General features: G+C 39.9%; 1 protein-coding gene across 5 annotated transcripts in view; it reads right to left on the reverse strand.

The window, feature by feature from the left end:
- LOC117426948 (trafficking kinesin-binding protein 2-like) overlaps positions 1–23660 on the reverse strand; it is a 34952-nt gene extending 11292 nt beyond the window's left edge. The window contains exons 1-10 of one of the 5 annotated variants that reach the window (XM_034045205.3): positions 23443–23660; positions 11090–11440; positions 8791–8988; positions 4263–4298; positions 3593–3669; positions 3228–3344; positions 2442–2651; positions 2034–2112; positions 1494–1624; positions 1071–1145 (exon numbers count right to left, since the gene is read on the reverse strand). In XM_034045205.3, the coding sequence (XP_033901096.1) occupies positions 1071–1145; positions 1494–1624; positions 2034–2112; positions 2442–2651; positions 3228–3344; positions 3593–3669; positions 4263–4298; positions 8791–8988; positions 11090–11144 (978 nt within the window). In that variant the 5' untranslated portion in view covers positions 11145–11440; positions 23443–23660. Of the gene's footprint in view, positions 1–1070; positions 1146–1493; positions 1625–2033; positions 2113–2441; positions 2652–3227; positions 3345–3592; positions 3670–4262; positions 4299–6873; positions 7818–8790; positions 8989–11089; positions 11441–12817; positions 13131–18186; positions 18331–23442 lie in introns of those variants that run through there. The other 4 variants (XM_034045206.3, XM_059033524.1, XM_034045208.3 and 1 more) reach the window with 4 other exon arrangements.
- Between the last annotated feature and the right edge of the window lie 1870 nt (positions 23661–25530).

Below are 25530 nucleotides of genomic sequence, written 5' to 3' on the forward strand. Positions count from 1 at the left end.
TACGAGACAGAGATTGCTATGATTCTGGATTTGTACAATTGCACCAAGATGCCAACTTAGTGAAAGCTTAGTTTGCTTTATTTCTCAATGTACCTGAGAGACATCAATCCTTCATTTTGTTCCAGAAATTCAACTGGGAATATATCAGAAGAAAATATTTAATCTTGAAAGTAGTAATTTTGATTGGAATACAGCAAGCTGCACTCAGATGCAAACTGAAATGACAGGTAGGATAACAACTTATGTGCCTAATATGAAAAGTATGTTATATATTCTTTTTTTTTATGTTACTGTTAGAAAAAAATATTTTGGTTTTCCAGGTTTGTATTTACACAATAGTGTAACAATAGTTTACAACACAGCTCCTGGATGCAGGCACAGTCAGCTGGCAGACGTGTACACTCCTCCATAGAGTACAATGCAGCCGTCATACCAGAAGCAGTGTTATAGTTTCTTTTTATGTAGTATTAGAAACAATGATTTCGGTTTTACAGTTTTGTACGTACATATGTATATGTACATACCCGTTTCTTTTGAAATGTGTATTTTATTATATTTTTTCACTGTTTGTAGTAAAAATAAAGCCTTTATGTTTAATTTTCCATTTAAATACGGTGTTGCTGCGATGCAAATGTTAGATCAGATGTTCATGAATAAACCTTTTCAGTTCTATCCGATAGTATGTCTTTCATTTTCATAATGAAGCAGTTTGAAAATGCATGGGTCAACGTGACCGGCGGTTCTAGTGCTAAAAACACATTTGCATTTTAAGATTCATGAATCATTTCCGTTTATTGTGCACACTGATGGCACCTGATAAGATAAGTGCGTATCAATCCACATTGTTTTCCTAGTTAATAAAAGAAAATAAATCTTGTTCTTTGCTCACCAGATAAAGGCTAAATGGCGACAATGCACGCTCAAGATTTAAACATGTATATAACAACATTACCCTTACCTATTTTGTAGATTTGTAAATTCCTACAAGCTCTCCTCATGGGTTACTCAAACAGATCTATACATACATTAATAAAGTTAATATTAATAAATATTAAAAATTAATAAATTACCTCTGTTGTGAGTTGGCGCTGAGCGACTTTGGAGGCTTGCAGATGTATTTTCAACTCTTCTTTTTCAATGGCCAGCTGGACAGGAAAAGCAAAATATATTTTAAGTATAAGGCTGTTAAATTGATCCTCCTACAAAATCTACATAGGGGGGCAACACTCCAAGATTGTAAGTGTATTGTATTAAAAAAATATATTGTATTTGCCTCTTCCTTATTCCACTGTGGATTTTTAATTGTTTACTGGTTTTATATCAATTTAAAACTAAATTTATATGTAGAAATGTACTGTTAAAATGTGAGTCAACATAATTTTGCTCTTTTATTTAACATCATGTAATCAAAGAAACTACAAAATGATATTGCAAAAGTCTACTGGAAGCCATAATAGTAGTACAGTATTTCATGTCACATGCATCTCTCCCACCTCTTTGACGCGGTGCTGCAGGTCCACAATCTGGGACAGCAGGTTTGCGATCTCCTCCTGGTGCCTCACCAGATCCTCGTTCTTCTGGGACAGCTCCTCCGTCAGCCTCACCATCTGGCTGTTGGATTCCCCTGCAGGCAACAGCACAAGCAGCTCAGCCAGGTGACACTCGCAATAGACCTCACAGAAACAACCACTCAGAAATGTGATCAAATGTGATTTTACTCTGCTTGGGGAGGGTTGTATAGGTTATCTAGTTTAATCCTGGTTAGGTTAGGTAGGGGTGTATTTGATATCTATAGGTTAACACAAGTTTGCTAATGATATGCTTCTTTGTCTAGCATGAAACAAACTACCTCCTCCATTTACGATGTCAAATTCAAAACAGACAACCACCTCTCAAACACAGTTGAAAAACATACTTCAAAAGATGCAAGACAATAAGAAAGGCTTTGAATTGTACAGTATTGAAAAAATGCATTTGGAACTGTACTCTCTAACCATCAACAAAGTCATGGTGTATTTTAGGCATGTACTCACTGAGTTCCTTCACACAATCGCTGACCAGCTGCTGTTCCTTCTCCTCATAAGTGATCGTCTCAGTCTTCAGGTGGCAGGCCTGGAAAACAGAAAAAAGGTATTGGAATAACATGCATAACGCCCTGCCCAGGATATAAACACATACACAACTAGGGTATCGTGGTGACCTAAATCCAGAACACTGAAATAGCATCACAGAAAACCAATGCCTGGGAGAATTTTACATATACCAAACTTGGTCTGTTCAGAGAAAACCTATTCAAAAGCAGGTGATCTGTAGAGGCAGTGTGTATGTGCTGTGTAAAGTGTAGGTATGCTGAAGAGGCAGTGTCTATGTGCTGTGTGCAGTGTAGGTACCCTGAAGAGGCAGTGTCTATGTGCTGTGTGCAGTGTGGCTTGCTGGGGTACCTTGGAGCGCAGGGCCAGGTTCTCCTCCTCCATATCCCTCAGTTTGCTCTGTAGCGCCTCCAGCTGGCTGAGACCCTGAGCCATGGTGAAGGACTCATTGTGGCGCAGCGGCGTGGAGCAGCTGGAGTCGGTCTCGCTCTCCTCCGAGGCACTGGCCACGATGCGCAGCAGCTCATCCTTCTTAGACAGCTCATGCTGCAGCTGGTTCACCTGCAGAGAGCAAACACAGGGTGAGGATAGACACAACACCAGAGGAGCACATAGCCTGGCTAAAGAAAAATCATCCAGCTCATCTCTGTTGGCAGTTAAACATAACTTGACATTTTCAAAAATTGGAACATGAAAGAAATTAGAGATAAGCAAGTGTGGTGGTGTTTAATCAAGCCCCACCAACATCAGTAAGCTTGAATGAAATGTCAGAGTACTACTTTAAAATCTATTTTCTAACTGCATTTTACCATCATTACTGGTGATCTTTTGTGCATTTTTTGGTTGTTCACTTGTTTTTATTTATTTATTTATAAAACATTTCAAATAATGCCATAGATATATTTCTGCATCCTGGCACCTGTATTGTAGGTCACATGGTCTGATTGATGACTTTGAACTACTGACTGGTGACCAGGAAGCAGCAGCAACCTGTAACAGAGCATTTTATTTGAAATATCTGCATATCACAAAGTGAAGGTTAAAAAACAACAGCAAAGAACCAAAAGACCTTCAACAGAAAAAAGGGACCTGTGATTAGCTTTGTTAGCGCTCCACTGTTTAAACTGCTGCCCTCACCTGGTCAAAGGACTGAGCCAGCTGCTCCTCTAGGGCCTCGTTCCGCTCAGCCAGCACATGGTTGCGTTGTAGTAGAGACTGGCCAATCCGAGCTGCCAGCTCCAGGTCACGATCGCGCTGCAGCAAGGAAAGACCAAACAGTCAACTGGCTCAGGAGTGACCTATTACTCCAGTCTGCAAACTGTAACATTTTCTTGAAAGTAAAATATTATCAATGGTACAAATATTTACAATATGTGTACTGTTTTTTGTATAACTACTGGTGTGCAAATTGAACAGTGCAGTAAACAGCTAAAATGAAACTCTCAGCATTTCATATTCAATATAATAGTGCAGGGTGCTAATTTAGTAATTAAATAGCGTACTTCAGCCAACAGATGTGTGACCATGTCGATGTCATTGTAGGTTTTGGTCATCTGCTCCACTCTGTCTGAACTTAGAACTGGAGAAAAAAAAAAAAGAAATCCATATTTAATATTCAATTAAAACAGGGTTACCCACATTAAAAACACATTTTCCAAGGCCAATCTACCGCATGCACAATCAGAGATGTATCTCTTTAGCATACAAGAGGCTATACAGTACCTACTGTGTGTCTGTAATTCTAGACAATTCATCAGACAGTGCATAGTGGGACAAACACACTGTGCTAGCATCTTATTCAACGCGCCTCATCTTGGGCACTTTATACAAGTCTAGAAAAGAGCAGAGTGCTTTTGCTGTACAGGAAAGACAACTGCGGTCAATTTAGCAGCCCAGTAAACTAATGATGTGTGTCCATTTTCATTTCTTCTTCAGTATACAGTAGGACACTGAAACTACAGAATTAGTTTTATTAGGGAGATTGTTCTTAACGTTAGCTGGTGGTGAAAGAGTTAAACATCACAGGACTATCACATTAATTGTGACATTGTACTGTGACCGGCATTTTGTAATATTGGCTTTAATGTGTTGCTACAGCCTTACAGGCTAGTAGGTGGGTATAGCCGTCCATAGAAATTACTGTGAGGGGTTACAGAGATCACCACAGATTACCTTGGGAAAGGCTGCGGGGCTCCAATGCAAGGAAGGCTGATGGCACAGAGAAGGGAACAGGGGGAAGGACAGAGAAAACCATTAGAGCAGGGATGGGAGGAGGAGGAGGGGGATAAGACCTGTAGAGAGGTAGAATACTGTAAAATGAGAGGGCACATAAATAAGAAATAGAGACGACACGGGAAAATTGACAGGTACCAAATATTTAAACAAATAGTTATTTGGTTAACCAAAGTATACATGGAGAAAAAAGACATTTGAATGAAAATAGGGTACGGTTTTGATTAAGTGCAATAAAATGAACTGTGCATTGAAAGACGTATCAAAGACTTATCAAAGACGTTAGATATCAATTTAACAAACCACACCAAGGAATTTTAAATTGCCTTACGAGTGCCAATGTCGTGCCAAAAGTCAACCTTGATGCACTGTCTGTGTTACAGTTTGATAATATATCATATACCAGTCTTTCATACAACAGTCTACCCTATAAAAGTGTTTTTTTTTGTTTGTTTGTTTTTTTTAAGTTTCTGTCTCCACTGTTCAATATTCCTCATTCTAGTCTATGAGCACTAGGCTAGTGAGAAACAACAGCAGTCTCATGGTTAGAGAGTCTGTGAAGTCTGTGAAGGTCGCACAGTATCCCCCTGCATTCTGTCACATCAGCATGAGCTAACCTCATTAATAAATGGGACAGGGGAGAAGAACCTCCTAGTGTGGGAATTAAACATGCAAATTACACAGCAATCAGAGCTAGTTCCCAGGGTCCCGGAAGCACTAGGACAGCTGTATTTCAAAGCAGAGGCCATCATAAATTTCTAAAACAATGATTTATACTATTAGACCATAATTCAAATGGTTGGTCTGCTGAACTTAGATAGGTACTGTAGGTAGGAGTCAACAAAAAGTACCCCATCTGTCTGTCTATAGAGTTTTGCTGAATCCTACCTGGTTGAAAAACTGTCCAAAAAACCTCGGCGACTGAAGAAATGCCTGCTGCCGTCCGCATTATACTACCATTAGAGTAACACTGCATTCCTTCATTTCCGGGTAAATACAACAATGCAGAGATAGCAGCACAGCTCTGCAATCCTTTTACATTATACCAGAAAAAACAGAGTCAGCAGTTCAAACGGGATGACTGGAACATCCAACATTTGAAGGTGACCAACTATGTAAAATAAACAGTTTTACAAAACAGAACAAACAGACTCACAAAACAAAAGGGCACGTTGGCCAAAACAAACAAACAAACGGAACAAACAAGGAAGTATCGTGCTGGTGTAGACCCAGCACGTTTTAGCAATCGTTCTCTATTCACTTTAAAGTTTTACTTTCCTTCACCACCCGAGTAGTGCTGCCTTTCGAACACACTCATCACTGTGCAAGTCTTTTTATATTTGTGACTGAGCGACTAACTAGCTATCAATTATTATATTATCCCTCGGTCACATTCTGCACGGATTTGCGTGACTGTCAGCTAATTATATTATGTAGCTGATCAGTCCAACCAAACAATAATAAAATACAAATAACGCAGCTTGTTGCTGTCATTTAATTCATAAAAATCATAATAATAATAATAATAATAATAATAATAATAATAATAATAAACAATAACAGCACAGACACACATTTTATTTATTTATATATATATATATTTATATATATATATATATATATATATATACACACATACATATATATATATATATATATATATATATACATATATATATATATATATATATATATATATATATATATATATATATATATATATATATATATATATATATTATATATATATATGAGGGCGGGACACTCCGCCACAAGCCATAATAACAGATCACAGTTTCAGTACCTGTTTCTTATTCATAGATGGGACTGCCCCATACCTGTAATGCATATACATATTTAAGTCCATGTTGAATACACAGGTGTTTGCTGCAATATGTTATCAGTAAAACACAAACAACTATTGGAAAATATCTATGTAAACCGAGCCTGAGGATCTAATTTTTTTCCATGCCTATTTGAATCAGAGCAACACAGTGGTAAACAGCAGGTTGTTATTTTTAGAACCCTGTATCAAAAAGCATTCTTTCAAATGCTTTCATGTATGTCCCCTTTGCTTATAACAGATAGGAGAGTGTGTCCTATATTATACTGCTTTGATCACGACCTCAGGGGTAGGAGTGGTATTTTTATACTTCTGTGTGCTGAGAGCTTAATTATTGTCTGCAATGCAATATCTGACAACAGCAACATTGAGAGCAATACAAACACTTAAAAGCAATGTGTACGCCTCACCTCTACTCCACACTAAGAGAGGACTTCAATAAATTCAAAAAAACAGAACAAATGGGTCAGATTTATGGAGACTATCCTTTAAATCACATTTCTAATGTTAATGTTAGAAAGCAATTTTTTACTGGTAAGAATACAGGGTTGGCTAACATTTTTTTTTTTTTGAGGTCTAGCAATTCTTTTAAAGGTCATGCAAGCTACTGTACTTGCTATAACCTTGTGCACTGGCTTGCAGTCTCTCAATGAGGGGATATCATACTCCCAAACATAGCATCTACTGCTAGTAACTGGAGCAGCTCACCTTCCAAAGCAAAGGCTTCATACAGCTCCTCATTCTTGCAGACATCTGTGTTAGAGAAAGGCATGACGATTCCCCTTTCGTTTACATCCTTGCAGGGAAGCGAGGGGACGCTCCCATAAAGCCAATGTGACTCGCTCCTGACAGTCTGTGCCGAGAACCCTGACATGCAGCGTGTGACATCACACACAAGACCTTACAGCCTAGCACACAGCTCCACACTCTCACACCCACCCTCTGCTCTGCCAAGCCATCTGGTCTACTGCTAAATTTACATGCTGTAGGTCCAGCCCACTTGCAAACGGTGATACTGAAATACTCACTAACCTTTTAAAAGCACCATGCAATAAATTAAACAAAAAATTCAAGGGTAACTATTGAGACTTTTCTGAGCCACCCCCCTTGAATTGGAGGAATAGGCTGCTCTAGTTTTTTGGCTCTTGTCCAAGTGTTCCCATATTGCCCTATCTCTGACAGCCCCAGCCTTGCATTGTTCTCTATTGTACTGCTTTGTTAAGACAAGTAGAAGGCTGTTAAATTGCTGCTTTTTCCCCACCAATTAGTAAATAACCGGGGGCTGTATTCCTAAAGGTATAGTGTGTGGCATCATGTCCAGTCAGTACTAAATTACAGATTGACTGGCTTGTTTAACAGACATGTCTGACCCAGAATCAACAAATAAATCTGAAACAAATGCACAGAGGATCCCCCCCAATTTCTAAACCTAGATATCGCCCCCAAACTAAATTATATGTAACTTTTCAGTATGTCAGTGGAGTTAAGTACCATACAAATCCCACCACTGCTGGTTTTACAAAATTACAGATATCAGCATGAATAAATCGACCCCCCTGTACATTGTGTACACGTGACATAAGACCACAGCTCATACTGTAAATACAGACAGCATCTTCCATATATCTCTAAACTTGTGGTAAAAAATGTCAAACCAAGTCTCCTCATAATTGGTAGTGCTGCACAAAGCGATTATTCGGCCTGCGCCCTCCACAGAATTCAGGTGCTGAGAATCAGGCGAGGGTCATTGATATTGACTGGTAAATTAGCCCATTCAAAGTGAAACAAGTGAAGAAACAGCTGCTTATATTTGTGCAGATTCCTGCTTTTCTTAGACTCCATGGAGTTCACACAAACCCAAGCAGCTGTTTCTTCACTTGGACTGACAAATTAGCACAATCAACACCAATGACCCTCACCTGTGCTTGATCCGAATTATCAAATAAAATTGGTTTGTGCTGCACTAATAACGGGCCAAGCTGCTCTCTAGATATACAGTATTCAGAAAACGTGTGCAGTATACGTGGGGATGGACGTCTGCCTCCGTTATATCCCTGTTACCAGGGATATGTATCCCCAGCAAGGGATTATAGCATTTACTGCAGTGTTAATGAAAGCTACAAAGCGGTTCTCTTCTACATCATGTTATACTGTGTAATGAATTGATCAGATGTGACAGGCACTGGGTTAATAAAGTTCACTTCATATAGTATTGTATATTGGTGCTGGATTTCATCCTCCGAGGCAAACAAAACACAATGCGTTTTGAAGGCAGAAGCAAATTCCATCCTAAATATTCCTCAGTGTAGGATTTGTTATGCTCCAATTAGCTACAGTAAAAAAAACACACAACACAACACTCAAGAAAGACTAGGACCTTCCCCAGGACAGGAGAAATCTGAGCTTGCAGATTGCTCCAGAGAATAAAACAATCTCCCCGGACCTGGCGCAGGAAGAACGTCTGCCAGAGACTTCATCTCAAACTTAAATGTTTCCAAGGGACAGCTCTGACCTCTAAACAATCTGTCCGTCCCAGCAGGACATCAGAACTCCTGATGCACAGTCTATATAAAATGCTGTCCGCACTCACTGCTGCACAGTCTGTATAAAGCTGGCTGCACTCACTCATGTATCGGAAGGTCTCCTCTGCCAGCACTGGTGAGAGAGCACTGGAGACGTCGTCGGTGGAGTAGGTGGGTGACTGGACCCAGTCCTGGCTGTCGTACAGGTACAGGGAGTCGGCCTGCAGGCGGTACTGGGGCAGCTGGTCTTCCAGGAGGCCCACCAGCTCTGCCTCAGGAAGATCCTCACTGCAGCCCACATCTGCACAGAAGAGAGACAGAGAGAGACAGAAATGATATAACGGGCACAACCAAAGCAGATCTTATTTAATTCATTTTAAACAACTTCCTCACTAGGGTTGTTTGATGAGATGCAGTATCTTGTTTTAATTTGGTTTCCCGAAGATATCGCAGAGCACACAAATCAGCTGTTACTGTACATCAATAAAGTAACAACCTAGAATGCAATGTCCTGGTTTTATAACTGAATAGTCTACGGTTTAAAACTCCTACGACACTTTAAAGGAATGAATAAAATGCAACCCTGAATAGTTATTCCTGTGTTAGTATGTAAGGTAAATAAAAAACTAAACAAAGCTAAAACTAAGGTAACAATATTAATTCAAACCACTAGATGGCACACTCCTGCATACACGCTTCAACAGAAAGCAAACCTATAATATGTGTGTTCTGCCAGAGCCAACAATGGCAAAGGACTATTCATTAATAGCGATACAAAACATTTAAAAAACAATATATATATATATATATATATATATATATATATATATATATATATATATATATATATATATATATATATATATATATATATATATAATGTCATAACCATGCTGTATATCAACATTATGTACGGAATAGTATAGAACAGTGTTTAAAGATGGATAAGCAGTATTTAAAACCCTTTGTAGATCGATCAAATCGTACATGCGGTATTTAAGACCTGCTGTGGATGTCATTAGGTAAGCAAATGAGGTGCAAGCATCACTGCAAAGTTTACGGTATGTACATTAACTTCTTGTACAAATGTTAAGTGTGACATTCAGACGGGCGGATGTACAGACAGACACCTCCAGATCTCACAATCTGATCCCCACAATAACTTAATAAAAGAAGGTTGACTGTTGTTGATAATTTCGACACCAATTCTAGAAGTGGTTTTCCAGATGCATGGTCCAGTATAACAGTAAACTTGGGGTTAAAGTTTTGTTCTGCTTTATGGACATAGCAGTCTGTGAGCCAGTGACAGCTTTACCTATTGTACTATTTTACAATTATCTTGTAGACTTAGGCACGAGCAACATATTTGTTCCGTAAATTAAGTACACTGCTCATATCTGAATAGCTGCCATTGTGCCCATGCACATATTTACCCTTGGTTTTCAGATTTACTCAAAGCATCTAGGTCGCTAAAGGGCTTTGAAGTGGATTGCCGAGCGAGCATCTGTCCCCTCTCATTTGTACTAATCGGTCGGCTAGCTGACCCTTCTCATGTAGTATTATATAAGATATTCAGTATGTAATACATATGAACTGTGTGTGTGTGTGCAATGCCATTTCAAGTATTGGAACGGACTAGAAACAAGTAATGAGCAATTTCGGTTGCATGTAGCTTGAGAAATTCGAGAAAAGCCTTCATACAGTATAAAAGGTGTTCACAACTGAGACAGTCTCTCATCCCCTTCAGTACAGTACCTTTGTGTGGTGCTTGGGTTAATACACACTGGTGTTATCAGACCAGTTTCTGCAGAACTGACAACATAAACAGAGCCCTTTTCAGTCAGCAGACCTCAGCGACAGCCATTATATAACAGGCCCTGAGCAAGTCACTTAACCTCCTTGTGCTCCGTCTTTCGGGTGAGACGTAGTTGTAAGTGACTCTACAGCTGATGCATAGTTCACACACCCTAGTCTCTGTAAGTCGCCTTGGATAAAGGCGTCTGCTAAATAAACAAATAATAATACATGCTATGTGGGGTGTGACAAGTGACGCTAAAATTAAAACTATGCAAATAACCTCCCTCAAAATCACTGTATCAGTTAATACATTACATCTAAAACTGGCTGGAAGATTGGTATGTCTATAAAATTGAGCTGGCAGAAGTGAATTTCAGTCAGAAATAACTAGATGCTCATTCAGAGTGTCAAAGCTTTGTTTCCTGTTTCAGGGAAGCATTCCAGGGCTCCCGTGTCACTCATGTAATTCTGATTGGAATTACTGCAACATAATTGGAACTGTAATTGAACAAAATAGCATTGCAATTGCAATTTCAGAAAACAATTCTGCTGTAATTGTACTGAGCCCAGGTCTGCTCTCTAGTTGATGGAATTGCTTTGCTTACCAGTGATGGGTCCCGTCTCTTTGTGCTCCACAGTCATGGATTTAACTTCAAACATCACTCAGCCACAGACGGCACCCAGGATCCACTCCTGCATTGGACTCCCACAGTTTGATTTGGTGCCGAGTGGGGGTGGGTGCTTTGGGTTAAAAAGAGTGGCCGCCACAAAAGGGTTCACTTACGGCGGCAGCCACTCGCTGTGCTGTTCCATTCAACTGGCCGGCTTCCAGGCCTTGCTTATTCAGTCTGCTTCACGGAAATACATGTAGGCTGGTGTCACATTCTGTTCTGTCAAATTGTAAAAACCAGAAAATGCAGCACTAAACAAGGGTCACAAAGTCCACTGCCCGTTGCCTACAAAGGAAAAAGAGACACAAGTATTACTGTCCAGACAATTTCATTTCTGCTCATTGCTGAGAGGAGAACAGCATTCTGTTTATTTCATAATCAGCTTCACCTTAAAATCACAAAAACCGGTCTGACCAGCTTGGTTTGAAACCACTGTGCGCTACATCGTGTAACATTATTGCTAATGACACCCTTGGAAGCCTGGATTAAAATACAGGAATCACGTTTTTTTGGGGAAGTCAGTTCTCTTACTTTTCACCAATGGTAAAAGTCCTAAAGTGCTTTGAAACCCTTGCTGAGATAAGCGCTGCATGTGCATGTAAACCATGCTTTCTTTTAACTGTCACACCAGTGAGAAGCATGCTTCCTACCAAGATCAAAATCCTTTCAGTTGAGGATGTCAAGACTGTTGGTTACAACCCTTTACAGTAGTTTCAAGTCAAGATTAAAACCAATCAATTATCCTGAAATGGATCCAACCAATACCAATATATAGGGAAAGCACATACTGTATTTCATTAGTATTATTTGCACCACGATGTGTGACCGCTCTTCAGAGGGTCTGAACCACTTCACTGTAAGGTAAAGTGACCACTCTTCAGAGGGTCTGAACCACTTCACTGTAAGGTAAAGTGACCACTCTTCAGAGGGTCTGAACCACTTCACTGTAAGGTAAAGTGACCGCTCTTCAGAGGGTCTGAACCACTTCACTGTAAGGTAAAGTGACCGCTCTTCAGAGGGTCTGAACCACTTCACTGTAAGGTAAAGTGACCGCTCTTCAGAGGGTCTGAACCACTTCACTTGCACATTAAGACGGGAATTAAAAGCTCATTTCTCCCTGAAGGCTTTTCTAGTTGACTGCACAATAAATAAGATTAGGACCTTTAAAGTCAAGTTAATGGATTATATAGGGCTAAAGTAAATCGTTAAGTACAGTACATATGAGGCTGGTACTGTATTTAGACCAAAAAAAAAAACAACAACATTTGCTACTTGGAAACATCAAGTTTTAAAAAGGGAGCGAGAGAGAGAGAGAGAGAGAGAGAGAGAGGTGTAAAAAAATAAAAACACACCTCAGAGTACAATGCTCTACATTGCTGGAGTATTTTGATTCATTCTATTTAAATGTTTCTTTCCAATATTAACTGGGTGACCTACATCTCTGTACAACGCTGCTGAAACATAGATTGTGAAGACGAGGTAGTTATATACTGTAACGCTGTCATTGTGACAGGACAGCCTGCTTATTACTGTGGAAACAAAGATCAACAAAAGCAGCAATGCAATCCTCCAAGCAAGATGTGCTCCAGATAGAAACAGAGTGTGTTTCTCTTCCCTCTAGCACACAGCAGCTCAGCTAACAAGAGGAACTGTTCAGCCCACCTAGATATCCGGAGAAAGGCGGAGAGCTCGTTCCTGGAAGTGTCAAGGTTGTTGTTACACACTGGATTAATCGAACACAGCGAGTCAAGCTGGATTCAATCGATATGCAGTAGACCAGCGTACCATTTTCAGTCTCCTCAGGTTTCCATGTGATATCATTTTTCTTCCTAATGGATGATGACCAACACATCCAGTAAACGGTCAGATAGTCTACATATTAACAGGGCGGTCCCTGGGCAGTCCACTCCATTGCAGGTTTAGTAGTACACTCCATAATGTTAGGACTTGGATGTTGGCTTTATTGGTGCAGTTAAACAATCTCATGGCTGGTGCAGAAGGGCAGACTTGGCCAGGGAAGCGTCCATGTAATAGTTTTGAACAGACCCACACCAGGTGTGGCCAACAAGCCAATCCCACTCACCCTCAATTAGGCACACTTGGTATGCGCCTGGTAGGAAACCTAAAAGGATTCCCAGTCAAGCTTTTAAAACCTCTTATTAGCACTGACTTATCTGCTTTGCAACAGAAACCAAATACAACCTGCTTAACCCTGACTACTGTAGCCCTGACCCCATAACCCAAACTCTAGATAAGAGGGTGTGACCAGTTTTAGAAGCTCTTCAAAGAACTGTAGAGAACACTGTGCCCTTGTGTTTTAGTACAGTACATTCAACATAGTAAATCGTTTGTATGGCAATACAAACCACTAGTAGAAGCATTTGACAAAAAATGTGGGGAATACCACAAGTGTGAGATTTGCCAAAAAAAAAATTAAACGCAATGGCATCCATTTAAAAAATAAATAAAAATGAATAAATAAAAATGTCAGTCTGCAGATACAAATAGCCAGTGTGAAATGAAAAAGGACAGTCCGCGCTGTGAGCACAATTGTTTGTGGCATGCAACAAAACATTTTTAAAATGCAAGGTGATCTCTCCGTCACAAGAGTTATGTCACATTGGACTCTTGGGATGATCCCAAAACAGACAGTGGCATCACTTACTCATTAAAAACAGCCTCCAAGGTGACCTACAGTGACCTCACATGGCACGCATTGCTTCATAGTTCAGGTGAAGCCCCTTTAGCTTTTCCACATTGACTATCAGGAATTAATACCTCACATGACCAAGAAACATACAATATACTGTAATTGGGCTGTTTTCAGGTGTTTATTATTTCCCCTTTTCTGACATTATACTGTACGTAAGAATTGACCCTGTGATATTGTTCAAAAGTGCTCTTCTGGAGTGGTGATGTGTTGAGGCATCCAAAGAATTGCTCAAATCAAATAACAGCACAGATGGAAATTACTGTGCAGTGTTGTACCTCTACTACTGCAACAAAACACAGTAACCTGCACCTTGAACACAAAGCAAGTAAAGCTTCAGAGGTGTTTTATCTATTTATCAGTAAAAAGCTAAAACCAGAACTGTAATGTCACGTTACTATGGGTAAAGTAGCTCAAGGTTAGTGGTAATGGGGGCCCAAAGTGCAAATAAATGCTGGCAAAGCAAAAGGGCAAGCCAGCAAAACAAAAACGGACTTGAAGGAATGCTGTTTAAAACCTTGGTCCTTCAGCTCTTCAGTCTGCCCTGGATATGCCAGCTGGGATCAGTGAACAGCCCTCGCACTCAGCATTCTGTCACTGCTGCCGGCTCTGCAGTGTCTCTGGATGCAGCACTTCCTCTACTGTACTCCACTGCACTGTAACACAGACCTCCAAGGCTATGAACAGAACAGCTCCACTGCAAGCACGCCACATTCGTCCTGCAATCTCACTAAGAAGCCTTCTTCACAACAAAACAGTACAAAAAGATCTGCCCTGAAGTGAAACCCTACAGACAGAAATGAGATAGTCCCCTGGACTAATACCAATATTGATGTTTAGTAATTCCATTTCTTTCTTTATTTTTTTTTTAATTTAGAGTGCCCAATTATTTCCCCCCTCACTGCTCAGGAGAACTGAAGGTTCAGAGGGCGTCCTCTGATCCCACAACCAAGCCAGTTTCCTCTTTTACACCCAGGAACTCGCGAGTGGATGTCAGCAAGCTACCAGCGCCTGAGCTCATTAGGTGCCTGGCCAGCATGGTTCGCTGTAGCTTGATGCGGTGAAAAAGTCCCTGCCGGTTTTGCCTGAAGACTGGGGACTTTGCACAGCCAGGATGCAAACCTGCGCTCCCGACTGTATGACTCGCCCTGCACACCACACGGCCGTGCTTTTACCAGGTGAAACACCCGGGGACCCCGACATTCAATTTCTGTCGCAAATCATAAATTACTGTACAGGCGGATATCACTCCCTGGATGTGCACACTGATCCCAGCTACTGTCACTGTTACAGTATGTGAAGCAAACACACATAGCCCTTTATCCTACTGTATAAAATTGACATTTCAATTACGATATACTGTAGCCTTACAGTATGGTACACATGGAGAAGTATAAATCAGACTTGCTTTTACTTTAAATGTATTTTTTACTTTTTCAGTTATCCCCTTATTAGGCTATGATAAAACACAAATGTCTTTTCTAAGAAAGTTAAATGCTGGTCTCCTATCAGGGACGGCTGATAAGAAACTAAATCAGATGCACTCCTGGTAGTGTAGAGTTACCCTGAAACAGAGACTAAGGAGATGCTTGCTTAGGATTACTACCAAACCAGTTTAGAAGCCAGTAAGGTGTAACCCATACTAAAATAGAACTGATGCAGTAACTTAGTTTGCAGTGAACTGTACTGAGTGGAATGCACTAAACATGTGCAGTCAGCCACCCAATGCCCAATAATCAATGCACAAATGTGTAGACTCTTCTACACAATAATGGTATGTGTGCATTGAGAAAACTTTATTATTAAAAAGACAGAAGTCATTACGTGCATTAGATTCGCCTATTTCTCATTCCAAAATAAATAGAACCTAAAGAGGAACGCTAACTTGGGCAGCAAGTTATGGCAATCAATAATTGAATATATATATATACATTTATTGTTGTATCCCTCACACATATCCACTCTTACAGTTGACAGGGCAGGGAGCCCTGCGAATGGGAAATGTGTGTTTGTGGCAGGGAGAGGCAGGGCCGCCGAGAGCTGTCATGGGCCCCAGGGAAGAATTGGCATGTCAAATCATTGTGTGAAAGGAAGTGTTTGACAGCGCCTGGATACACAACCATTACACAACAGAAGCACATCGGCTCGGTGTGCAGTACGGGAGTTTTTCTTTTTAATGTGGTGGTGGGAATGCAAAGGGTCTTGCGCAGGGCTAGTTGTTTTAAAATATTTTATATATATTAAAAAAAAAAGTTCCCCCTTCATCAGGGCCCCCTTCGGGGCGTTGGGCCCCGGGGAGATTTCCCCGTCCTCCCCGTGGGCCTGGGGAGAGGGTTAAAATCTCCCTGCCAAACTAAATTGCCTAATTGTTTTATTGTTAATTATCACCTGCACCTGGCTACCACTGTAAATTAGAGCCAGGTGCAGGGTATTTAAAGAAAGCAGCCTGTCTACTCAGGGTAAAAGGAGCCCGATTGAAAGTGTGCTCAGTAAAAAAAATCAAAGGTACTGTGTAAAGCCTTTGTGTTATTTGTAAAAACAGTGTTTTTTTGTTTGAGTTTGTTTTAACAGTTAAACAACTTAGCTGTCCTGTTTTGTTGTCAGGGTGTTCCCGTTTTTGTTTAGTTAGTGCTTGAAAAGAGCTAGGTGTCTGTTTTGTTTTTATAAATAAAAGTGCGCAACCACGCTAAACTGCACATTCCTGTGTCGGCTCAGTGGTTTTTAAAGGGGCAACAAACCCGAGTGGAAACGGCTCAGTTACACAGTACAAATGCTAAACTTCCTCAATTTGTATTTTCTTTCTTTCAGGTGACTTGCCTATTTAATTTCAACAGCATGGAAACAAGTACTCATTCCTAAAATGATGTCTTATGACTGTACTGTACTTTTCCATTGAAACAACTTCATTTTAATCCCGATTCAGCCATCTGTCCTTGCTGATTCTGGCTCTTGGCAGACAGCCCTGAGAATAAAACCCAGCCCAATGAGCTGACCCATTTTACACAGTCAAAACACAAGCCACAGCTTATAATCTTCTTAAATTAAAAAAAAAAAAAAACATTTAAAATATTGCCTCAAATACTAATGAAAAAACTGAATGTACAGTAACAAAACACACATCCCGGCAAAGATACTGGCTTACTGTGTATACTTAACACATTTACAGAAGACTGAGAGCCCTGTTGATAAAATGTTTAAATCACTGTTTAATTAAGAGGATGTTTTAAAAACTCTCCCAAAAACAGCCCTTAAAACAGTCCTAATGTTTTCGGGTTATGCTTAAGGTCTATTTAAATATGACACAAGCCGATCTAAACATATCAAATGTCTCTGTTGACATACAGTACACAGTGCAAGACAAATGTAACCACACACTTACAGGGATGGCAATAAGACTCCTATTGCATAAAAGTTTAACCCATTCCAGGTTTTACTTCCAGCTTGATTAGCCATAGTGTATAGGTAACCAGCTCAGGGTTGTCTTATTAAACTCATAGAAAAACCAGGCTATGCAATGGGAGTCTTATTTCCATCCCTGCATTTACACAATGATGAATAATTTCTCAAGTAGAAGTACAAGATTTACTGAAATTCAGAACACTGCTTCCCAAGATATAAAAGCATAACTGTGACACAGTCCATACCATGCCTCTATGTCCCCAGTCACCAGGAACATACAACCAAGTGGACAAGCCCCTTTTCAATTTGGACCGCTTCTTGATTTCTCTCAGGGGGTCCGTGGGTGTTCACCATAAAACTGGACTTGATAGTGTGAATATATATCTCCATAACTACCTTTTTTTATAATAAAACATGGGTGAACTGTAGCACTGTAATCACAATCTGCAGATAAACATTAAACTCAGTGTGCTCCAATTAGCCCAGTTCCCATTTTCCTGGCTACAGAGCAAACGCGTCCTTCAGTGCACCCCTTCAGCCTGCTAACCGTACAGCTGGTCAACCACTAAAATACTGTTCTCTACCTAAGCACATCTACTGTGCTTGCTGCATACCAGAAGCAAAGCAAAGGTTGACACAGCAGTGGAGAAAGGTGACCAAGAAGATAATACATACCAAGACTGAACTAGGCGTTCTTAGGTTTTAAGATTAATAGCAACTTTTATTATCCAGTTAATCCTACTAAATCTATTTTGCCTGGCAATGTATTGTAATCTTCAGCTGCTTCAGAAGAGTCTCTCTCTCTCAGATTAACAATGAAATAGACAGATTTAGCTACAGGCTTATTTGTTTTCATTGGGTCTTTTGTGTGGAAAAATACATAAAGGCAGTTTTGATTTTTAAAAAACTAAAGTTACCATACCATAAGTTACCGGAGATTACATTCGGTTTCAGTTTGTGGGTGTCGAGTAGGGAGAGAAAACAATTCTAAATCTTCCTTTTCCAGTCCAGATTCCTTCTTTTGGAAAGACAGCAAGTGCGTTTGATTACAGAGACTTGGGGCCTCTCCGGTAGCACAAACATGTTTTTATTTAAAAAACAGAGAATGCTGCAGGAACCACCACTTCCTGTTTTCAAAACTTAAATAGCAGATGACTAAATGTTTGAATCCTTAGCTGTAGTTAATGCTTCATTTCCTGTCAAACTCAGCCTTCAGCATTGCTTAAATCTACTGTAACTCCTGAAGAAGTTATCTGAAGCAGCAGTGAGGCGCAGCAACTCGCTGTGGTTGAGACGGAAAGATTCTGGCTGGGGATCTCAAGCACAGTAGAAAGAAAGAAACGCTGATGTACGGGTAAGTAAGCTGGGCTGAGTTGAGTGGGGGACGGAGGGGGGTGATGCTGGGATGCCAGAATCACCGTCGAGCCCTCTTGAGGCGTCGTGGGCTAGTCGACGAAACACCGAGGATGGAAGGTGCCCACTTGAAGACCCCAGAGATGTACCCTACTTAGCTCAATCCAGATGGTTGTCATGCCAATGCGCTGGGGAGACCGCACTGTGGTTGATCCCCGGAGCCAGCATCGCAGCCGTTGTGTGTGCTGATGCGCTAGGGAGGCAAATAAGCTGATCCCTGGAGCCAGCATTACACTTCAGCCATCAACACCAGGCAGAAGGATATCTACATCATCATATGGAAGGAAACGCAAATGGATGGAGACACAGATGGATCACATTAGTTTACTGTAAAGCTACGTCTTAGTTGGTGCTTATCTTAGCGAGAGCCGAGTTCAAATCAGCATGAAGTTTTAACATCTACTCTCGTGTAATGGAAATCATAATAATCCTCAGGAACAGGGAACAGGCACATTGCATTATTGTATCATTTAATCTGAATTAGACCATACTAGGAAATTAGAATAATTTGAAACTAAAGAAACTGGCAATCTGCTAATGTTTTAAAAATGAAATTTGCAATGAGTGACACCTTTACTATATATCATTTTGAGCTCTTCAAATAAGAAATATGGAAGCAGACAAGAGCTGAATTTTATTATGTATTCATAACCCAGGGAGTCCTACTAAATAGAACAAATAAGGCTAAGCCTCAAAACACTTTAATTAATTTATTTATTTATTTATTTTATTTTTTTTAAATCAGACAGGTTGGGAATCTTTCCCAACAACTTGGCTTGTAGCCTCGCTTGACTCGCTAGTTATCAGTGCCACTGCAAACACTCACTCCCAACAATTATTATTATTATTATTATTATTATTATTATTATTATTATTATTATTATTATTATTTATTTCTTAGCAGACGCCCTTATCCAGGGCGACTTACAATCGTAAGCAAATACATTAAGTGTTACATTAAGTGTTACAAAAGCATGACAAAAGGCACTTCATTCAACATTGCTGATGTCACTTGGTGAAATGGAGTGTCAGGCTCACAATGATCAGTTGAAAGAAAAATATCTCAATTTCAAATCATCTGAAAAAACAAAAAAATTACAATAACCCTTAGTATAAATCACATAATTAGATTAAATCAAGGCCTTTGCTCTTAAGCATAATGTACATATTTTGAACCTGTGGCTGGTTACCTGTTTAATCACACACAAATGGGGAAGAGCAGTACTGCAGCTGCTGACCTCTGGGTACTACAGAGTACTGCACAGCATTTTAGAGATTGTAAAATCCAGTTTCCAATTTCCAAGTAAAATGTGCCACCTCAGCAACAACGGCAAATTCATTTAACACTTGTGCCAGAAGGTGTGGCCTTTGAGATTTAAGAAAATAAGAATGTTTAAAAACGAGGAGGCCATTCGGCCCACCTTGCTCGTTTCGTTGTTAGTAGCTTATTGATCCCAGAACCTCATCAAGCAGCTTCTTGCAAGATCCCAGGGTGTCAGCCTCAACAACATTACTGGGGAGTTGGTTCCAGACCCTCACATTTCTGTGTAAAAAAGTCCTTCTATTTTCTGTTCTGAATGCTCCTTTATCTAATCTCCATTTGTGACCCCTTCTTTGCACTCTTTCTAGAGCAGCAATATCCTTTTTGTAACGAGATGACCAGAACTGAACACAATATTCTAGATGAGGTCTTACTAATGCATTGTAAAGTTTTAACATGACTTCCCTTTATTTAAATTCAACACTTTTCACAATATATCCAAGCATCTTGTTGGCCATTTTTTATAGCTTCCCCACATTGTCTAGATGAAGACATTTCTGAGTCAACATAAACTCCTAGGTCTTTTTCATAGTTCCCTTCTTCAATTTCACTATCTCCCATATGATATTTATAATGCACATTTTTATTGCCTGCGTGCAATACTTTACACTTTTCTCTATTAAATGTCATTTGCCATGTGTCAGCTCAGTTCTGAATGCTGTCTAGATCATTTTGAATGACCTTTGCTGCTGCAACAGTGTTTGCCACTCCTCCTATTTTTGTGTCGTCTGCAAATTTAACAAGTTTGCTTACTATACCAGAATCTAAATCATTAATGTAGATTCTGAATAGCAGAGGACCAAATACTGATCCCTGTGGTACATCACTGGTTACCTCGCTCCATTTTGAGGTTTCTCCTGTAATTAGTACTTTCTGTTTTCTACATGTTAACCACTCCCTAATCCATGTGCATGCATTTCCTTGAATCCCTACTGCGTTCAGTTTGAGAATTAATCTTTTATGTGGGACTTTGTCAAAAACTTTCTGGAAATCTAAATAAAACATGTCATATGCTTTGCAATTATCAATGTTGCATCCTCAAAAAAAATCAAGCAGGTTAGTTAGACATGATCTCCCTTTCCTAAAACCATGCTGACTGTCTCCCAGGATACTGTTACCATATAAGTAATTTTCCATTGTGTATCTTATTATAGTTTCCATAAGTTTACATATAATAGAAATCAGGCTTATTGGTCTGTAGTTACCTGGTTCGGTTTTGTCTCATTTGCAGCCCATGTTAAGCACATCAAACCAGGAGGCACTGAACTGATTTTAAAAAAAGACCACTTGACCCAGAGCTTGGAGTTTATCAGGGATACCCAGCTATAAGGTGCATAGTTCACCCCCTAGTCTCTAAGTCGCTTTGGATAAAAGTGTCTGCTAAATGACTTAATACACTTCCAGACGCTACACTGCAGAGCTGCAAACACCAAGTAGAAGGTCACTTCCAGAAAAGATGTACTTCTTATACCAGAAAGAAGCAAGATAGATGTTCAGACTGTAGCGCATAATGATTTTAAACATACTTCCTTAAATGTAAAATAATATTCTGTTCTAGAATGTACTATGGTACTAACGTTTTAATATGGGGGTGGGAGACAAAATGTATGCTAAAAAGGGGGAGAGGCATTTAAAAAGTTTGCGCAACACTGCCTTGAAAAAAATTGACAAGCGGCAGGGAGATGGAGGACGAGTTACATTTTAGAGAATTGGTTCCCAATTTCAGACTCTAGGGACCACTGCTACAGTACCATGAAATATGCATTTACAATCTGAACTGCTTTATTGAACTGCTATATGGATATTGCTCTGAATAATAATGTTTTCCCCAACCATAAAAAAACAGCTTGTAGTTGATCTGAATTGTGCAATGAAAATGATAAAAGCTAAGAATTGGAGACGAATGCCAGTGTCAAGCCAAACTGTTAATGAAAGGCATAGGCTAATACATCTTACCCTTAATTCAGGGTATCCACCAACAGCCCCTTATAAATGTCTTATTAGAATGAAAAGTTCAACTCCTCACTGATAAGGGGAGCAGTGGAAACTGCACTCAAGGTAACACACTTGGATAGACACTAATAATAATAATAATAATAATAATAATAATAATAATAATAATAATAATAATAATAATAATAATAATAATAATAATAATGAAGAAGAAGAAGAATTAATTGTGATTTATTATTATTATTGTTATTAAGTATATGTTTAATACAATATATTTCTAGAAACCAATTAAAGTTAATTGTACACTACGTCACATTTTGCTCATTATGAAATCACTCAAACGACATCTGTCCGACCACTCGTCTCTGGAGCATTCATTCGCTGCTCCAACAAATCAATACAATTAACACCACTAACACGATCTCAGAGTTTGTTATTAAAAGATAATTTGATTCTCAGAATATAATGATGGGTTAGATGACGACCCAGACAGCTCAAAAGGCAAGAAACCACATATTACAAAGTAATTATCGGTTTTCATGTTGCAAATAGTATTTGTTTTGTATATATATATGAGAGAGAGAGAGAGAGAGAGAGAGAGTTTCATCGTAATGATGTGCTAGAATGTTTAGTAGAAAGCATACATTGCGCTTTTTGGAACAAAGCCGATGGAGATTAATTTACAAGGAATAATTTACAAATGTTTCAGATGGATAAGCATAGCCTACATCTATGCAATAACTGCTGCTTTATTTAAAAAAAAAAAAGAAAAAAATTAAAGAAAAGAAAAAACCGTGCGTGTCATAAAGCTGGTTAATTGTCACATCGATTATTCTGAGGAAGCGGATTGCCATGTCAAACACCCTACCCAACAGGAAACGGACGAACACAAATAGCACTGCATTGAGTTGAATTGAATGTACGCTTTACTTCTGCAACTTCCCAGCTCCACTCGTACAGAAATATAAACAAGCGCATATAAATGAGTGCACACGAGGGACATCGTACCACAAGAATACCTTATCATAATATCCAGAAGAAACATCAAGGATAATTTACTTGGCAAGTGTGACTGCTGGACAATTATTCTGTGTGTAAATTACATTACAAAATGCACTCATTATGAAATGCAAGGTTATAAGTGGTAGATGTCAGTTCAAAATGTTAGTTTGACGTCACTTAATTATACGAAACCAGTCAAAATGAAAAAGTCATAACAGGTCATTATATTACGGAAATAAAGATTACATATACCATGTCACTGAATACGTGCTTTCTTAAAATGTAAATAAACCTCACTAAATCAAAAAATATACTCTCTTTTTCGGAGAAGTTGTGAATTGTCAGCGAGTGTGTGTGGTTGACGGTGGTGCTGGCAACGCAACACAGCACGAAGAGAAACCGAGCACATGAAGCCTTGGACGCGTTTTCTTTTATATATCGGAGAATCAAAAGTACTACAAAAGTTAGATTTTAAAATGACATACATACCTTGTATGAAATTCCGAAACCGACCGAGAAAATGTTTTTTAAATCTCAAGCAATCCCGCTGTACATGTGATGCTGTCAATTTGAAACAAAAACCACAAGCGACAGCCGTGAATGAGGGCGATGGCTTCCAATCGTCATCAGAGAGACAAAGGCATGTAACGTCATTAATTTGGGACAAGAGGTTGCGGGAATCTGCCTGAAAACGGGGTGCGTTCAGAGATCATTCTGCGCAGAATCTGAATCCAATTTAGCCAACTACATGCGCATCAGAATTCAATTTCACATTATGATAATAAATAAAAATAACTATATATAATTTCATTCGTACTTATGGTTGTTCATTTTTGTTAACTAACATTTTGTGTTCAAAGCAAAGCAAACCATTTTATTTAATCTCACAAATCCTGACTAATTTAATAACAGTTTGACTGGCACAGGACTGCCGGTGGTCTTTTTGTCTTTAGAGGGTTCATCAACAGTTTTCTGCCGTTTAGACAAATTAGGGCGACCAAAACAAACAGCTAATTTTTTTTTTTTTTTAATTCCTTTCCCCTACCGCTGTCAGACCACACGTCACGTCTCTCACTCAGTGTTAAGTCACGTTGCGCGTCCGTTTGGACTGTAAAGTGTAAAAGATGTGTACTTTGTCCAATCAGAAGAGTTCAAGGTTGGATCTCTAACGAATGACAGTAAATAGCCCAATCACATTGTGTGTCATTGGTCAGTTGTGAGTGGCGGTTCATGTGTATACTTCAATTGAAAGCGGTACTGGTTGAAGCGTATTGAGGCCAGCAAAAAAAAATATATATATATATATTTTCAGCGCTTTTTCCAGTAACGCTAAGCCACTGCCTGGCAGAAATCTGGTGGGGGGCACGTGACCAGACGTGTCCCCCCCCCAACGCGTCGCCACTGGTTCTCAGCTTGCATGTCTTATTGGTGTTCACTGTAGACACATTTGAAGTTATGCCTAGACTTAGCGAGGCTCAACAGAATAATGATATTGGACATTTGGAAGCCAGCGAATCTCAGTCCGCCGTGGCACGGTGACTTTGGCACAGATACCAGCAACGTGGAACAACACTTTTTTATTTTTTATTTAGCAGACACCTTTACCCAAGGCGACTTACAGAGACTAGGGGTGTGTGAACTATGCATCAGCTGCAGAGTCTCTTACAATTACATCTCACCCGAAAGACGGAGCACAAGGAGGTTAAGTGACTTGCTCAGGGTCACACAATGAGTCAGTAGCTGAGGTGGGATTTGAACCGGGGACCTCCCGGTTAAATGCCCTTTTCTTTAAGCACTGGACCACACAGCCGCACTTGACTGCTCAAGATCCGGCCCAGGACAGATTTATACGCCTACGTCATTTACATGACACGTTCACCACTGCAACTTCTACAACATCTGCAGTACCAGGAATGTGTAGAATTTCAGACCAGACTGTCAGAAACCACCTACGTGAGGCAGGTATCCGAGCAAGAAAGCCAGTTAGAGGAGTGATTCTTACTGCGCAACATCGTCGACTACGACTTCAGTGGTGTCATAATCACAAAGTATGGCCCATACAAAGATGGAGATATGTGGTGTTCAGTGATGAATCCAGATTTCTGCTTCGATGTGCAGATGGAAGAGCCTGGGTGTCCAGGCAACTTCATGAATGTTATGCCAACTGTGCGAAACATGTTGACAGATTTGGTGGTGGGAGTGTCATGGTGTGGGCAGCAATCTCAGACAGTGGTAGAACCAACCTTGTTCATGTTCAATGAAACCTGACAGCTCAGCGCTATTGTCATGAGATCATACGGCATCATATGATCCCATTCATGAACCATCGTAACGTCATTTTCCAGCATGACAATGTACGACCACACACAGCCCGGGCCATCACCGCTTTCCTCACTCAGAACAATGTTCAAGTGCTTCCCCGTCTCGATCACCAGCTCTGAACGTTGAGCATTTGTGGGATGAGCTTGATCGACGTGTGCGACGACGTCACCCAGAGCCACAGATGTTACAAGGACTTTTCCAGGCACTTGAGCAAGAGTGGGTTGCCATTCCCTGGCATGTTATCCAGGCTCTGAT

The sequence above is a fragment of the Acipenser ruthenus genome, chromosome 11 (genome assembly GCF_902713425.1).
Source record: "Acipenser ruthenus chromosome 11, fAciRut3.2 maternal haplotype, whole genome shotgun sequence".
NCBI classification, from domain to species: domain Eukaryota; kingdom Metazoa; phylum Chordata; class Actinopteri; order Acipenseriformes; family Acipenseridae; genus Acipenser; species Acipenser ruthenus.